The following is a 17,060-nucleotide window of genomic DNA, read 5'->3' as shown; positions in this document are numbered from 1 at the left end:
GTGCTGACAGGTATACTTGTTAATGGGGTCGTTCTTTCACTAGGAGTTGAGGTTGGTATGCTGGTACCTTCAGCAGTTGTAGGAGATGAACTGGCTTCAGTAGACGTGGTCACAGGTGTGCTTGTGTCAAGACGAGTTGTTGCAAAGGTGCTAGCCTCAGAACTGGCCACTGGCATGGTGCTGACAAGTATACTTGTTAATGGAGTGCTTCCTTCACTATAAGTTGAGATTGGCATGCTGGCATCTTCAGCAGTTGTAGGAGAAGAACTGGCTTCAGTAGAAATGGTCAAAGTAGTGTTGGACTCAACAGGAGTTGTTGAAAGGGTGCTAGCCTCAGAACTGGCCAACAGCTTGGTGCTGACAACTATACTTGTTAATGGAGTATTTACTTCACTAGGACTTGAGATTGGCATGTTGGTATCTTTAGCAGTTGTAGGAGAAGAACTGCCTTCAGTAGAGGTGGTGACAGGTATGCTGGTGTTAACAGGAGCTGTTGAAAGGGTCCTAGCCTCAGAACTGGCCACTGGCATGGTGCTGACAAGTATACTTGTTAATGGAGTGCTTCCTTTACTATAAGTTGAGGTTGGCATGCTGCTACCTTCAGAAGTTGTAGGAGATGAATGGGCTTCAGTAGAAGTGGTCACAGCTCTGCTGGTGTCCACAGGAGTTGTTGAAAGGGTGCTGATTGCAGAACTGGCCACCGGTGTGGTGCTGACAGGCATACTTGTTAATGGAGTGCTTCCTTCATGATAAGTTGAGGTTGGCATGCTGGTATTTTCAACAGCTGTAGGAGATGAACTGACTTCAGTAGAAGTGACCACAGGACTGTTGGAGTCAACAGGAGTTTTTGAAAGGGTGCTAGCCTCAGGACTGGCCACCGGCGTTGTGCTGACAGGTGTACTTGTTAATGGGGTCATTCTTTCACTAGGAGTTGAGGTTGGTATGCTGGTACCTTCAGCAGTTGTAGGAGATGAACTGGCTTCAGTAGAAGTGGTGACAGGTGTCCTGGCGTCAACAGGAGTTGTTGAAAGGGTGCTAGCCTCAGAACTGACCACCGCCGTGGTCCTGACAGGCACACTTGTTATTGGAGTGCTTCCTTCACTATAAGTTGAGGTTTGCATGCTGGTATCATCAGCAGTTGTAGGAGATGAACCGGCTGGAGAATAAGTGGTCACAGGTGTGCTGCTGTCAGCAGGAGTTGTTGAAAGTGTGCTCGTTTCAAAACTGGCCACCATTGTGGTGCTGACAGGCATACGTGTTGATGGAGTGCTTCCTTCACTAGAAGTTGAGGTTGGCATGCTGGTACCTTCAGCAGTGGGAGGTGGTGAACTGGCTTCAGTAGAAGTCGTCAAAGGAGTGTTGGAGTCAACAAGAGTTGTTGAAAGGGTGCTAACCTCAGAATTGGCCACCAGCGTGTGGCTGACAGGTATACTTGTTAATGGAGTCGTTCCTTCACTAAGAGTCGAGGTTGGTATGCTGGTACCTTCCGCAGTTGTAGGAGATGAAGTGGCTTCAGTAGAAGTGGTCACAGGTGTGCTGATGTCAACAGGAGTTGCTGAAAGGGTGCTAGCCTCAGAAGTAACTACCGGCTTGGTGCTGACAGGCATACTTGTGAATGGAGTGCTTCCTTCACTAGGAGTTGAGGTTGATATGCTGGTACCTTCAGTAGGTATAGGAGATGAACTGACTTCAGTAGAAGTGATCACAGTACTGTTGGAGTCAACAGGAGTTGTGGAAAGGGTGCTAGCCTCAGGACTGGCCACCGGCATGGTGCTGACAGGTATACTTGTTAATAGACGACTTCCTTCACTAGGAGTTGAGATTGGCATGCTGCTACCTTCAGCAGTTGCAGGTGAACTGGCTTCAGTATAATTGGTCACCTGAGTTTTGGAGTCAACAGGAATTGTTGAAGGGGTGTTACCCTCAGAACTGACCACAAGCGTGGTGCTGACAGGTATACCTGCTAATGGAGTGGTTCGTTCACTAAGAGTTGAGGTTTGTATGCTGGTACCTTCTGCAGTTGTAGGAGATGAACTGCCTTCAGTAGAAGTGGTGGCAGGAGTGCTGGTGTCAACAGGAGTTGTGGAAAGGGTGCTAGCCTCAGAACTGACCACCAGCGTGGTGCTGAGAGGCATACTTGTTAGTGGAGTGCTTCCTTCACTATAAGTTGGGGTTGGCATGCTGGTACCGTCAGCAGTTGTAGGAGATGAACTGGCTTGAGAATAAGTGGTCACAGGTGTCCTGGTGTCAGCAAGAGTTGTTGAAAGGGTGTTGATTTCAGAACTGGCCACTGTTGTGGTGCTGACCGGTATACTTGTTAATGGAGGCCTTCCTTCCCTAGGAGTTGAGGTTGGTATGCTGGTACCTTCAGCAGGTGTAGGAGATGAACTGATTGCAGTAGAAGTGACCACAGGACTGTTAGAGTCAACAGGAGTTGCTGAAAGGGTGCTAGCCTCAGAACTGACTACCGGCGTGCTGCTGACAGGTATACTTGTTAATGGAGTGCTTCCTTCACTAGGAGTTGAGTTTGGCATGCTGGTACCTTCAGAAGTTGTAGGAGATGATCGGGCTTCAGTAGAAGTGGTCACAGGTGTGCTGTTGTCAACAGGAGTTGTTGAAAGGGTGCTGATTGCAGAACTGGCCACCGGTGTGGTTCTGACAGTTATACTTGTTAAAGGAGTTCTTCCTTCACTATAAGTTGACGTTGGCATGCTGGTACCTTCAGCAGGTGTAGGAGATGAACTGACTTCATTAGAAGTGACCATAGGAGTGTTAGAGTCAACAGGAGTTGTTAAAAGGGTGCTAGCCTCAGGACTGGCCACCAGCGTGGTGCTGACAGGCATACTTGTTAATAGAGTACTTCCTTCACTAGTAGTTGAGGTTGGCAAGCTGGTACCTTCAGCGGATGTAGGAGAGGAACTGGTTTCAGCAGAAGTGGTCACAGCTGTGCTGTAGTCAACAGGAGTTTTTGAAAGGGTGCTAGCCTCAGAATTGGCCACCAGCATGTGGCTGACAGGTGTGCTTGTTAATGGAGTCGTTCCTTCACTAAGAGTCGAGGTTGGTATGCTGGTACCTTCAGCAGTTGTAGGAGATGAAGTGGCTTCAGTAGAAGTGGTCACAGGTGTGCTGGTGTCAACAGGAGTTGCTGAAAGTGTGCTAGCCTCAGAACTGACTACTGGCGTGGTGCTATCAGGCATACCTGTTAATGGAGTGCTTCCTTCCCTAGGAGTTGAGGTTGGCATGCTGGTACCTTCAGAAGTTGTAGGAGATGAATGGGCTTCAGTAGAATTGGTCACAGGTGTGCTGGTGTCCACAGGAGTTGTGGAAAGGGTGCTAGCCTCAGAACTGACCACCAGCCTGGTGCTGACAGGTATACTTGTTAGTGGAGTGCTTCCTTCACTATAAGTTGAGGTTTGCATGCTGGTACCGTCAGCAGTTGTAGGAGATGAACTGGCTTGAGAATAAGTGGTCACAGGTGTGCTGGGGTCCGCAGGAGTTGTTGAAAGGCTGTTGATTTCAGAACTGGCCACTGTTGTGGTGCTGACAGGCATACTTGTTAATGGAGTGCTTCCTTCACTAGGAGTTGAGGTTGGCATGCTGGTACCTTCAGCAGTGGGAGGAGGTGAACTGGCTTCAGTAGAAGTCGTCAAAGGAGTGTTGGAGTCAACAAGAGTTGTTGAAAGGGTGCTAGCCTCAGAATTGGCCACCGTCATGTTGCTGACAAGTATACTTGTTAATGGAGTCATTCCTTCACTAGGAATTGAGGTTGGTGTGCTGATACCTTCAGCAGTTGTAGGAGATGAAGTGGCTTCAGTAGAAGTGGTCACAGGTGTGCTGGTGTCAACAGGAGTTGCTGAAAGGGTGCTAGCCTCAGAACTGACTACCGGTGTGTTGCTGAGAGGTATACTTGTTAATGGAGTGCTTCCTTCACTAGGAGTTGAGGTTGGCATGCTGGTACCTTCAGAAGTTGTAGGAGATGAATGGGCTTCAGTAGAAGTGGTCACAGGTGTGCTGGTGTCAACAGGAGTTGTTGAAAAGGTGCTGATTGCAGAACTGGCCAGCAGTGTGGTGCTGACAGGCATACTTGTTAAAGGGGTTCTTCCTTCACTGTAAGTTGAGGTTGGCATGCTGATACCTTCAGCAGGTGTAGGAAATGAACTGACTGCAGTAGAAGTGACCACAGGACTGTTAGAGTCAACAGGAGTTGTTAAAAGTGTGCTAGCCTCAGGACTGGCCACCAGCGTGGTGCTGACAACTATACTTGTTAATAGAGTACTTCCTTCACTAGGAGTTGTGGTTGGCATGCTGCTACCTTCAGCAATTGTAGGAGAGGAACTGGCTTCAGTAGAAGTGGTGATATGTGTGCTTGTGTCAAGAGGAGTTGTTGAAAGGGTGCTAGCCTCAGAACTGGTCAACAGCATTTTGCTGACAGGCATACTTGTTAATGGAGTGCTTCCTTCACTAGGAGTTGAGGTTGGCATACTGGCACCATCAGCAGTTATAGGAGAGGAACTGGTTTCAGTTGAAGTGGTCACAGGTATGCCGGTGTCAACAGGAGTTGTTGAAAGGGTGCTAGCCTCAGAACTGGCCACCAGTGTGGTGTTGACAGGGATACTTGTTAATGGAGTGCTTCCTTCAGTATAAGTTGAGGTTGGCATGCTGGTACCTTCCGCAGTTGTAGAAGATGAAGTGGCTTCAGTTGAAGTAGTCACAGGAGTGTTGGAGTCAACAGGAGTTGTTGAAAGCGTGCTAGTCTCACAACTGGCCACCAGTGTGGTGCTGACAGACATACTTGTTATTGTAGTGCCTCTTTCACTGTAAGTTGAGGTTGGCATGCTGGTACCTTCAGCAGTTGTAGAAGATGAACTAGCTTCACTAGAAGTGGTCACAAAAGTGTTGGAGTCAGCAGGACTTGTTGAAGTTGTGCTAGCCTCAGAACTGACCACCAGCCTGGTGCTGACAGTCATGTTTGTTAATGGAGTGCTTCCTTCACTAGGAGTTGAGGTTGGTATGCTGGTACCTTCAAGAGTTGTAGAAGATGAACTGGCTTCACTAGAAGTGGTCACAGGTGTGCTGGTGTCAACAGGAGTTGTTGAAGGGGTGCTAGCCTCAGAACTGGCCACCGTCATGGTGCTGACAGGCATACTTGTTAATGGAGTGCTTCCTTCACTAGGAGTTGAGGTTGGCATGCTGTTAACTTCAGCAGTTGGAGGAGATGAACTGGCTTCAGTAGAAGTGGTCACCTGAGTTTTGGAGTCAACAGGAGTTGTTGAAAGGTTGGTAGCCTCAGAACTGGCCACTGGCATGGTGCTGACAGGCATATTTGTTAATGGAGTGCTTCCTTCACTAGGAGTTGAGGTTGCAATGCTGGTATCTTCAGCAGTTGTGGGAGATGAGCTGGCTTCACTAGCAGTGGTCACAAAAGTTTTGGAGTCAACAGGAATTGTTGAAGTGGTGCTAGCCTCAGAACTGGCCACCAATATGGTGCTGACAGGCATATTTGTTAATGGAGTGCTTCCTTCACTAAGAGTTGAGGTTGGCATGCTGGTAGCTTCAGCAGTTGTAGGATGTGAACTGGGTTCAGTAGAAGTGGTCACAAGTGTGCTGGTGTCAACAGGAGTTATTGAAAGTGTGCTCATTTCAGAAGTGGCAACCGGTGTGGTGCTGACAGGTGTACTTGTTAATGGAGTGCTTCCTTCAGTATAAGTTGAGGTTGGTATGCTGGTGCCTTCAGCAGTTGTAGGAGATGAACTGGCTTCAGTAGAAGTGATCACAGGAGTGTTGGAGTCAGCAGGAGTTGTTGAAAGGGTGCTATCCTCAGAACTGACCACCAGCATCATGCTGAGAGGCATTCTTGTTAATGGAGTGCTTCCTTCACTAGGAGCTGAGTTTGACAGGCTGGGACCTTCAGCAGTTGTAGGAGATGAACTGGCTTGAGCAGAAATGGTCACAGGTGTGCTGATTTCAACAGGAGTTGTCAAAAGGGTGATAGCCTCTGAACTGGCCACCTGCATGGTGCTGGCAGGCATACTTGTTAATGGAGTGCTTCCTTCACTGTTAGTTGATTTGGGTATGGTGGTGCTTTCAGGAGTAGTAGGAGATGAACTCGCCTGAGTAGAAGTGGTCAGAGGTGTGCTCATATCAACCTTATATGTTAAAGATGTGTAGGCCTCAAAACTGGGAAGAGGTGCGGTGCTGACAAAAGCCATTGTTGATGAAGTGCTTTCTTCACTTGGTGTTGACATGGGCACGTCGGTGCCTTCAGGAGTTGTAGGAGATGAAGTGTCTTCAGTAGAACTGGGGAAAAGTGTGGTGCTGTCACTGGTAGATTCTGAAGTTGTTCTGGATTCTGTTGGTGTCATCCTGGTACTGGAGACACCAGGAGTGTCTGAAGTCACACTGGACTCAATCAAGGTCATCTCAGGGTTGGTGCTGTAACTCAAATACATTCTTGGCTCCACGACATTTGTAGATGTTGTACCTGTGGCGGTGTTTGCCACAGAACCTGTTTAAGATACGATGATATTTTGTTTAGAAGTTTCTTAGGGTTCTGTATGTCAGGAGTGATTGTTGTAGTTGGGCTTTTTACTGAAAATGTGTTCAGATGAGGGATGTCATCCATTTTCAGGAAGAAGTGGAATTAGTTTCTCCAGTGTGTTAGTCTCTCCTGCCTTCCCTTCTATGCGGTTAGGAATTGAACTCGACCCCTTTCCTCCACAGTCCCTGCCTGGGTGATTCCACATCTGCCTTGTAATTCCTGGCCCCAGATCTCAAGCCGTCACACATTGTAAAATATGGCAGCTTCACCAGCCTGGCAGGGGTCGCTCTAGCCCTTTCGCAGGTGAGCCACCTTCCCAGATAGATCTTGGAGTCTGTTGCCTTACCTGTCCTAACGTGCTGAGACAGCTGCTGGCACTGACGGTTCAAGACGTCCCCTTGGGAGATGCACCCTCCTCCATCCCACACAGCCCTGTTCACACTGAGGTCTGAAAGAGACAAAGGGGAGTTAGTATCCCAGAGCCATGATCTTCCTTCATTCTCTTGAAGACTCTGAGTCTCTACTCCCTGCCCTGGAAAGTCCCTGGCCCCTGAACCAGCCTGCTGATTTCAGTTAGAAATCAGCCATCAGGACACTGCCCCAGAAAGTAAAGCAAGAAGATGGTACAGGGGATTTGCTCCCCAGCCTGGAGGAGGTCCAGCAATGTCAAATTGTGCAGGTGGCATGTGCCCGTAGTTCCAGCACTTTGGAGGCTGGGGGGAGAGGATCGCTTGAGCCCAGGAGGTCAAGGCTACAGTGAGCTATGATTGCACTACTGCACTCCAGCCTAGGTGACAGAGTGAGACCCTGTCTCTACAAAATTTTATAAAAATTAGCTGGGGATGGTGGCACATGCCTGTAATCCCAGCTACCCAGGAGGCTGAGGCAGGAGGATCACTTGAGCCCAGGAGATCATGTTCATAATGAGCTATGATGGCACCACTGCACTCTAGCCTGGGTGACAGAGTGAGACCTTGTCTCTAAAATGAATAAATAAATATTTTTAAAAAGATAGAATATGACCTATTAGAATAACATGCCAACTGACTGGGCGTGGTGGCTCATGCCTGTAATCCCAGCACTTTGGGAAGCTGAGGCAGGTGGATCACGAGGTCAGGAGTTCAAGACCAGCCTGGCCAACAAGGCAAAACCCTGTCTCTACTAAAAATACAAAAATTAGCTGGGCATGGTGGCATGTGCACCTGTAGTCCCAACTACTTGGGAGGCAGAGGCAGGAGAATCGCTTGAACCTGGGAGTCAGAGGTTGCAGTGAGCCAAGATCACACCACTGTACTCCAGCCTGGGTGACAGGGCAAGACTCAAAAAAAAAAAAAAAAAGCCAACATTGTAATTGCTATTTGAAATATATAAGTGAGTGGTTGATTTAGATTTGTGATTTTCCATTAGAACATTGCTAAGATTGTAAACTGTTAAAACATTTAAGAGAACTTAAGGTTCAACACACGTAAACATTTAATTAGACCCGTAGAACAATCTATGTGTGGGGAAGTTTTAAAAATATATACATTTAATTTGTTAGATTTATGGAATTTCTTAAGTACTTGGGAAGTTTAATTTATTAATCAGACAACTGAAGTCCTTCAATAGAAAATACAGTGTACAGTCACATATTCTTAGCTAGAAAATTTACTAAAAAAAAAATAAAAGAGGCCGGGCACGGTGGCTCACGCCTGTAATCTCAGCATTTTGAGAGGCTGAGGCAGGCGGATTACCTGAGGTCAGGAGTTCAAGACCAGCCTGGCCAACATGGTGAAACCCTGTCTCTACTAAAAATACAAAAATTAGCCGGGTGCGGCGGCGTGCACCTATAATCCCAGCTACTCGGGAGGCTGAGGCAGGAGGATTGCTTGAGCCTGGGAGACAGAGGTTGCAGTGAGCTGAGATCGTGCCACTGCACTCCAGCCTGGCCAACAGAGTGAGACTCTGTCTCAAAAAAAAATAATAATAATAATAAATTAATTAAAAAACGGAATGCAAAAATTCCCAGCACCCAACAAGGTAAAATTCACAACATCTGGCATGAATCATTACTGAGTATGAACAGTCAAGAAAACATGAATGATGGAGAGAAAAATAATCAACCTATGGAAACCTACCCAGAATGGACACAGACATAAGAATCTTCAGAGAAAGGCATTTAAGTAGTATGTGTGTATGTATGTATACATGTATGTATGTACGTATTTAGAGACAGAGCCTCGCTCTGTTGCCCAGGCTGGAGTGCAGTGGTGCGATCTCTGCTCACTGCAACCTCTGCCTCCCAGGTTCAAGCAATCCTCCTGCCTCAGCCTCCTGAGTAGCTGGGATTACAGACATCTGCCACCGTGTCCAGCTATTTTTTTTTTTTTCTTTTTTGAGATGTAGTTTTGCTCCTGTTGCCCAGGCTGGAGTGCAATGGTGTGATCTTGGCTCACCACAACCTCTGCCTTCTGGGTTCAAGTGATTCTCCTGCCTCAGCCTCCCGAGTAGCTGGGATTACAGGCATGCGCCACCACACCCCAACTAATCTTGTATTTTTAGTAGAGATGGGGTTTCTCCACGTTGGTCAGGCTGGTCTCGAACTCCCGACCTCAGGTGATCTGCTGGCTTTGGCCTCCCAAAATGCTGGGATTACAGGCATGAACCACCACGTCCGGACTTATTTATTAATTTTTAAGAGAGAGTGTCTCTCTGTATCGCCCAGGCTGGAGTGCGGTGGGGCAATCATAGCTTACTGCAACCTCAAATTCCTGGGCTCAAGCAATTCTTCCACTTCAGCCTCCTGAGTAGCTGGCACTACAGGCATGAGACACCACGCCTAGCCAGTTTTTTTAAAGTTTTTTTTTTGTAGAGACAGGGGTCTCACTATGCTGCCCAGGCTGCTCTTGAACTCTGGGCCTCAAGGGATCCTGCTGCCTCAGCCTCCCAAAGTGCTGGGATTACAGGTATGAGCCACCGCATCCAGTCCAAAATAGCTTCTATAACTGTGTTCTATATGTGCAATAATCCAATAGAAACATGGAAAAATGTGTATATAAACAAACAGAACTTCTAGAGATAAAAAAATAACACTAGATGGGATTAAGGACAGATTAGACATTGAAGAAGAAAATAAATAATGATGTGAAGGGATGGCAATAGAAACTATCCACACTGAAAGACGTAAAGAAAAAATGAGCCGGGCGCGGTGGCTTATGCCTGTAATCCTAGCACTTTGAGAGGCCGAGGCGGGCAGATCACAAGGTCAGGAGTTCGAGACCAGCCTGGCAAATATGGTGAAACCCTGTCTCTACTAAAAATACAAAAATTAGCTGGGCGTGATGGCATACACCTGTAGTCCCAGCTACTCGGGAGGCTGAGGCAGAAGAATCACTTGAACTGGGAGGCGGAGGTTGCAGTGAGCCAAGATCGCGCCACTGCACTCCAGCCTGGGTGACGGAGCAAGACTCCATCTCAAAAAAAAAAAAAAAAAAAGAATTAAAAAAAAATTTAAGGGTGAGGTGCGGTGGCTCACACCTGTAATCCCAGCACTTTGGGAAGCCCAGACAGGCAGATCACTTGAGCCCAGGAGTTCGAGACCAGCCTGGGCAACATGATGAAACCTCCATCTCAAAAAAAAATACAAAAATTTGCTGGGCATCATGGCATGCACCTGTAGTACCAGCTACTTGAGAGGCTGAGACAGGAGAACTGCTTGAGCCCTAAAGGCGGAGGTTGCAGTGAGCTCAGATTGCATCACTGCACTCCAGTCTGGGCAATGGAATGAAACCCTGTCTCAAAAAAAAAAGAAAAAATTTTTTAAAGATTATCAGTAAGTGTTGGGACAACTTTAAGCAGCCTAATATATAGGAGTCCCTAAAGGCAAGGAGAAAAAGGGGTAACTAAAAAATATGTGAAGAAACAATGGCCCCAAATTTTCAAACTTGATAAAAACTGTAAGCCCACAGCTCCAAAAAATTCAACAACTCCAAACACAAGAAACATGAAGAAAACTACCAGGGCACTCAGATTCTACAGATGTTAAAATGGAGATCTGTAAGCAACTTCATGCCAATAAATTTGACAACTTAGATGAAATGAACAAATTCTCTGGAAGACACAAACTAGAAAAGCTCACTCAAGAATAAATAGATTGGCCAGGCATGGTGGTTCATGCTTGTAATCCCAGCCCTTTAGGGGACCGAGGGGCGGTGGATCACTTGAGACCAGGAGTTCGAGACCAGCCTGAGCAATAGCGAGAAACCTCATCTCTACAAGAAATATAAAATATAAAAATTAGGGCTGGGCATGGGCCCTAGGTGCCCTACCCCCAACCTCACTTACTACCTTTCATCCACACTGGATTCATGCAAATTAGTATAATATAATATAATTTCTTTTTATTACTTTTAATAGACGTACAGATGGGGTCTTGCTATGTTGCCCAGATAGTCTCAAGCTCTGGGTCCAAAGTGATCCTCCAGCCTCGGCCTCCCAAAATGCTGGAATTACAGACATGAGCCACTGTGTCTGGCATATTATCTTTCAATAATGAAAAAATAAAATAGGCCAGGCGTGATGGCTCACACCTGTAATCCCAGCACTTTGGGAAGCCAAGTGGGGAGGGTTGCTTGAGGCCATGAGTTTGAGACCAGCCTCAGAAACATAGCAAGACCTTGTCTGTACTAAAAATAAAAAAAATTAGCTGGGCATGGTGGTGCGTGCCTGTAGTCCCAGGTACTCAAGAGGCTGAGGTAGGTGGATCACTTGAGGCCACAGTTTGAGATCAGCCTAGGCAACATGGTGAGATGCTACCTCTACTAAAAAACAATTAATCGGGCGTGGTGGTGCTTACCTCTAGTCCCAGCTAATTGGGAGGCTGAGGCGGGAAGACCACTTGAGCCCAGGCGTTCAAGGCTGCAGTGAGCTATGATGGCACAACCGCACTCCAGCCTGGGCAACAGAGCGAGGTCATATCTCTTAAAAACCACTAGAAATCTTTGAATAAAGGGCCTTGCATGTCCATTTTGCTCTGGGCCCTAAAATTATGTAACCAGTTTCGTCTAGAACCAGATGAGAGGTCTCAGCCCCATTATCTCAGCACTATGAGCTGCATGAAGTCGCTTAGTCTGTGGGGTGCTAGTGGCTGGGGTTGGCTACCTAAGACAGTGTGCCAGGGATGGAGTGACAAGGCCAAGTTACCAAGGCCAGCGAGGCTTCATGGCTCCCATAGCCAGCCCTCCTTATGGCAAAGCCAGGCCATAGGCCCAGGCCCACAGCAGGACTTCCTGGAAACAGCATACCCCTGTCCCTGCCTGGGCCTGGCCCCTGCAGGTAAATCCAGGCAGATATAGGAGGCCAAGGGCTCCCCGTGAGCACCTTCACTCCACTGTGCCCGGTAGGCCCTGATCCACTGACCCCCAAGAGGTGGGAAGAGGGTGGAGTCAGAGGGAAGTAAGAAAGCTTTGCAGGGGTGAGTATAGGAGACAAAGGGAGAGAAGGGACTGGGACTTGGACAGTGTTATTGGGGTGAGTCCACCACACACAGCAAGCACTCAGTTCCACAACATCCACTGTGTGGGCTCCTCCATAACTGCTTTCTTTTATTTTTATTTTTTCTTTCTTTCTTTTTTAAGACAAGGTCTCACTGTTGCCCAGGCTGGAGTGCAGTCTTGGCTCACTGCAATCTCCGCCTCCTGGGTTCAAGCGATCCTTCAACTTCAGTCTCCCAAGTAGCTGGGACTACAGGCATGCATCACCATGCCCAGCTTTTTTTTTTTTTTTTTTTTTTTTGAGAGAGATCTCGCTCTGTCACCCAGGCTGGAGCGCAGTGGCATGATCCTGGCTCGCTGCAACCTCCACCTCCCAGGTTCAAGAGATTTACCTGCCTCAGCCTCCTGAGTAGCTGGGATTACTGGGGCACATAACTACACCTGGCTAATTTTTTTGTATTTTTAGTAGAGGTGGGGTTTCACCATGTTGGCCAGGCTGGTCTCGAACTCCTGACCTCATGCGATCTGCCCGCCTTGGCCTCCCAAAGTGCTGGGATTACTGGTGTGAGCCACCGTGCTTGGCCTATATTTTTTGTACAGACGGATTTTCACCATGTTAGCCAGGCTGGTCTTGAACTCCTGGCCTCAAGTGATCCGCCTGCCTTGGCCTCCCAAAGTGCTGGGATTACAGGTGTAAGCCACCATGCCAAGCCTCTTTTTTTTTTTTTTTTCTTAAGATGGAGTCTCCCTCTGTCACCCAGGCTGGATTGCAGTGGTGCAAACATGGCTTATTGCAGCCTCCACCTCCTGGCCTCAAGTGATCCTCCTACCTCAGCCTCCCAAGTAGCTGGGACCACAGGCGCACACCACAATGCCTAATTTTTACATTTTTTTGTAGAGATGAAAGTCTCCCTGTGTTGCCCAGGCTGGTCTCAAACTTCTGGACTCAAGCGATCCTCCCACCTCAGCCTCCCAAAGTGCTGGGATTCCAGGCATGAACCACCCATGCCTGGTCCTCTAATTGTTTTTATGTTGGCTCTGTTCTCCCCAACCCCATTAAATTTTTCTTTTTTTTAGAGACGTGGTCTCCGTCTGTTACCCAGGCTGGAGTGCAATGCTCAAGTGGGGTGCTGGTGGCCGTGGTCAGTTACCTAAGACAGAGTGTGCCAGCCTCCCAAAATGCTAAGATTACAGACATAAACCACTGCTCCTGGTCAACGATTTCTTTTTTTAAAAGAAGGCCTGCTCCCTCCCATCAAGATGGAGGTGGAGGTTGCAGTGAGCTGACATCGCGCTACAGCACTCCAGCCTGGGCGACAGGGCAAGGCGCCATCTCAGGAAAAAAAAAAAAAAAAAAGGAGGAGACAGAGCGGGGAGGAGGTTTGGGAGTGAAATAAAAGATCAGTGCTCAAGTGCTATTCTCCATTAATTTTGACCAATTACAGAGAAATAGATTGTTCGTGTTGAAGCCAAAGCGTTCATCTGATCTTAGAAGGTTAGGGCAATGGGTTGGGTTGAGGCCCCGCAGACCAGGCAACTACCTCCCCACTGGAGGGCCATGGGAGGTGGGAGGATGGGGATGGAAGAGAAGGAGGCAGAAGCAGTTGCGGTCACAACCCCCCTTCTCCTCACTTGTTTCCTCCCTTGCCGTTTTGTTCCAGCTATTAGCAATTTCTTCTTTTTCTTTTTTTTTTTTGAGATACAGACAGAGTCTCACTTTGTCGCCCAGGCTGGAGTGCAGTGATGCCATCTCGGCTCACGGCAACCTCTGCCTCCCAGGTTCAAGTGATTGTCGTGTCTCAGCCTCCTGAGGGGCTGAGATTACAGGCTTGTCACACCATGCCCAGATAATTTTTCTACTTTTAGTAGAGATGGGGTTTTGCCAGGTTGGCCAGGCTGATCTTGAACTCCTGACCTCAAGTGATCCACCGCCTCAGCCTCCCAAAGGGCTGGGATTACAGGCATGAATCACTACTCCTGGTCAGCAATTTCTCTTTAAAAAAAAAAAAAAAAAGCCTGCTCCCTCCCATCAAAAAGTGGGCAAAGGTCATGAACAGACACTTCTCAAAAGAAGATCAACAAATGACCACCAAGCATATGAAAAAATGCTCAACATCACTAATCATCAGGGAGATGCAAATTGAAACCACAATGAGATATAGAATATATCCCAGTCACAGTGATCGTTATTAAAAAGCCAAAAAAAAAAAAACTGCAAATAGATGTTGGCATGGATGTGGTAAAAAGGGAATGCTTATACATTGCTGACAGGAAGTAAATCAGTACAACTTCTATAGAAAACAGTATGGAGATTTCTCAAAGAACTCAAAGTACATCTGCCATTTGATCCTGCAATCCCACTACTGGGTATCTAATGAAAAGAAAACAAGTCACTGTATCAGCCAGGGGCAGTGGCTCATGCCTGTAATCCCCACACTTTGGGAGGCTGAGGTGGACAAATCAGTTGAGGTCAGGAGTTCAAGACCAGCCTGGTCAACATGGCGAAACCCCCGTCTCTACTGAAAATACAAAAATTAGCCAGGCATAATTTAGCCAGCATTACAGGTGGTGGGCGCCTGTAATCCCAGCTACTCAGGAGGCTGAGGCAGGAGAATCACTTGAACCTGGGAGGCAGAGGTTGCAATGAGCTGAGATAGTGTCACTGCACTCCAGCCTGGGACAGAGTGAGACCCTGTCTTAAAAAAATATAAAAACCAAAAATATTTCTTTTTAATTTTGAAAGGTCTGCTCCTCATGCCCCACCCCGGCAGGGTCTCCCCTCATTCCTTTCTGTTGTGAGCTGAACTGAACCCTAATCCCCAGTGCCCCAGAAGGTGGCCTTATTTGGAGATAGGGTTTTTGCAGGGGATCGAGTTAAACTGAGGTCACTAGCATGGGTCCTAACCCAACACAGAGACAGACACACTCACAGCGAGATGAAGTAAAGATGGAGGCAAAGCGTCTACCATCCCAGGAACGCCAGAGATTGCCACCAACCACCCGCAACCAGGAAACAGGCCTGGGACAGACCCTTCCCTGGCGACTTCAGAGGGATCATGGCCCTGTGACACCTCGGTTTTAGATTCTGGCCTCCAGGACAGCAAGGCAATCCATTTCTGTTATTGTAAGGCACGGAGATTGCTGTGCTTTATAATGACAGCCCCAGGGAGCAAAAACTACAGTTTTTTCTGGTCCCCTGTGGTTGCAGGGGTGGGTTTGAGGCAAGGAGAGTTAGTGCAGATTCCTGGAAGGCTCCCTGGAGGAGGTGGGTGTTTTTGATTTTTGTTAGAGACAGGGTCTCACTCTGTCATCCAGGCTGGAGTGCAGTAGTGCAATCACAGCTCACTGCAGCCTCGACCTCCCAGGCTCAAGCAGTCCTCCCACCTCAGCCTCCCAGGTAGGTGGGACACAGGTGTGTACCACCATTTCCAGCTAATTTATTGTAGAGATGGGGTCTTGCTATGTTGCCCAGGATGGTCTCAAACTCCTAGGCTCAAGTGATCCTTCCAACTTGGCCTCCCAATATGCCTGGATTATAGGCATGAGCCACTGCACCTGGCCTGGGAGGAGACCCTTGTTGATGGGAGTAGGGAGCTGGGGTAGACATTTGAAGTTTCCTTAGAATCTCTCAGGAGGGTACTGGGTGCAGTGGCTCACGCCTGTAATCCCAGCACTTTGGGAAGCCGAGGCAGGTGGATCACCTGAGATTCCGAGTTCAAGACCACCCTCGCCAACATGGCGAAACCCCGTCTCTACTAAAAATACACAAATTAGCTGGGTACAGTAGCGTGCATCCGTAATCCCAGCTACTCAGGAGGCTGAGGCAGGAGAATTGCTTGAACCTGGGAGGTGGAGGTTGCAGTGAGCTGAGATGGCGCCACCGCACTCCAGCCTGGGAGATAGACCGAGACTCCTCCTCAAAAAAAAAAAAAAAAAAAAAAAATCTCTTGGGAGGAGGACAAGAGTGGGATGGTGATGGAAGTGCTAGATGGGGACAGAGCCCTAGACAGGGATGGGGGGAGGGCAAAGGGATGCCTGCCATGGACAGGTGACTGAGCACCCAGGCCTTGGTGGCCCTCATGCTGGGTGTAGGGATGAGAGGGCATCTGTGATGGCAGGGCCGGGCTGGGCGAACAGACAGGACATTGTGTTTTGTTGACAAGCAATATAACCAGGTGATCTGCAGGATGAGAGGGTGTGTCTGCTGGGAAGGACCAGGCTGAGGCCACTGCAGCTCTCTCTCTAGATCCACGCCCTGCCCTGGTATCCCCAGCCCCATGACTTCAGCAGGGGTGAGGCTCTGGGTCCCTGGAGAAGGGACATGTAAAGGGTCAGAGGCGCCCAAAGCTGTCCAGGGTCCCAAAGGACAGCCAATGCCAGGCACAGAGACGGAGGAGCCACAGAATCCTGGAGAGTAGGAACAGGGTCTGAAAAATCACATTCTACAAAGGCAGACTGAGGCTAGGGATGAAATCAATGATAACACGCAGAAAGTGGGGAGAGGCCAGGAGGGGGCCAAGGAGAGGTGGGGAGAAGAAGAAAGAGAAGAGAGGGGGAAGGAAGGGGCTAGAAGAACCCAGGAAGAGGGAAGGGAGGAGCAGAGAGAAAGAAAGGAGGGGGCCAGGAGCGGTGGCTCACCCCTGTAATCCCAGCACTTTGGGAGCCCAAGGTGGGAGGACTACCTGAGATCAGGAGTTTGAGACCAGCCCGGTTAACATGGTGAAACCCTGTCCTTACTAAAAATATACAAAAACTAGCTGGGCATGGTGGCGTGTGGCTGTAATCCCAGCTACTCAAGAGCCTGAGGCGGGAGAATCGCTTGAACCCGGGAGGTAGAGGTTGCAGTGGGCTGACATCACGCTACAGAACTCCAGCCTGGGTGACAGAGCGAGGCTCCGTCTCAAAAAAAAAAAAAAAAAAAAAAAAAGGAGGAGACAGATGGGGGGTGAGGGTTGGGGAGGAAAACAAAAGATCATGTCTAAGATGCTGTTATTAGAGATACATCACCAAGGGTCTGGAAGGCACAGAAAGTGCAAGGAAAGGAGTGTTTT

The 17,060-nt window shown here is 48.3% G+C and overlaps 1 protein-coding gene across 1 annotated transcript; it reads right to left on the bottom strand.

Moving 5' to 3' along the window:
* Nucleotides 1-981: 981 nt before the first annotated feature.
* LOC134810627 (mucin-17-like) lies at nt 982-2,843 on the bottom strand. Its single transcript, XM_063815942.1, has 2 exons — nt 1,176-2,843; nt 982-1,005 (listed from the first exon to the last, which is right to left on the bottom strand). Exons 1-2 carry the CDS (start codon nt 2,841-2,843, stop codon nt 982-984), a joined length of 1,692 nt encoding a protein of 563 aa, XP_063672012.1.
* Between the last annotated feature and the right edge of the window lie 14,217 nt (nt 2,844-17,060).

Source organism: Pan troglodytes, chromosome 6 (genome assembly GCF_028858775.2).
Source record: "Pan troglodytes isolate AG18354 chromosome 6, NHGRI_mPanTro3-v2.0_pri, whole genome shotgun sequence".
Lineage (NCBI taxonomy): Eukaryota > Metazoa > Chordata > Mammalia > Primates > Hominidae > Pan > Pan troglodytes.
The sequence above is the reverse complement of the archived record's forward strand: the minus strand, read 5'-3'. Positions and strand labels throughout refer to the sequence as shown.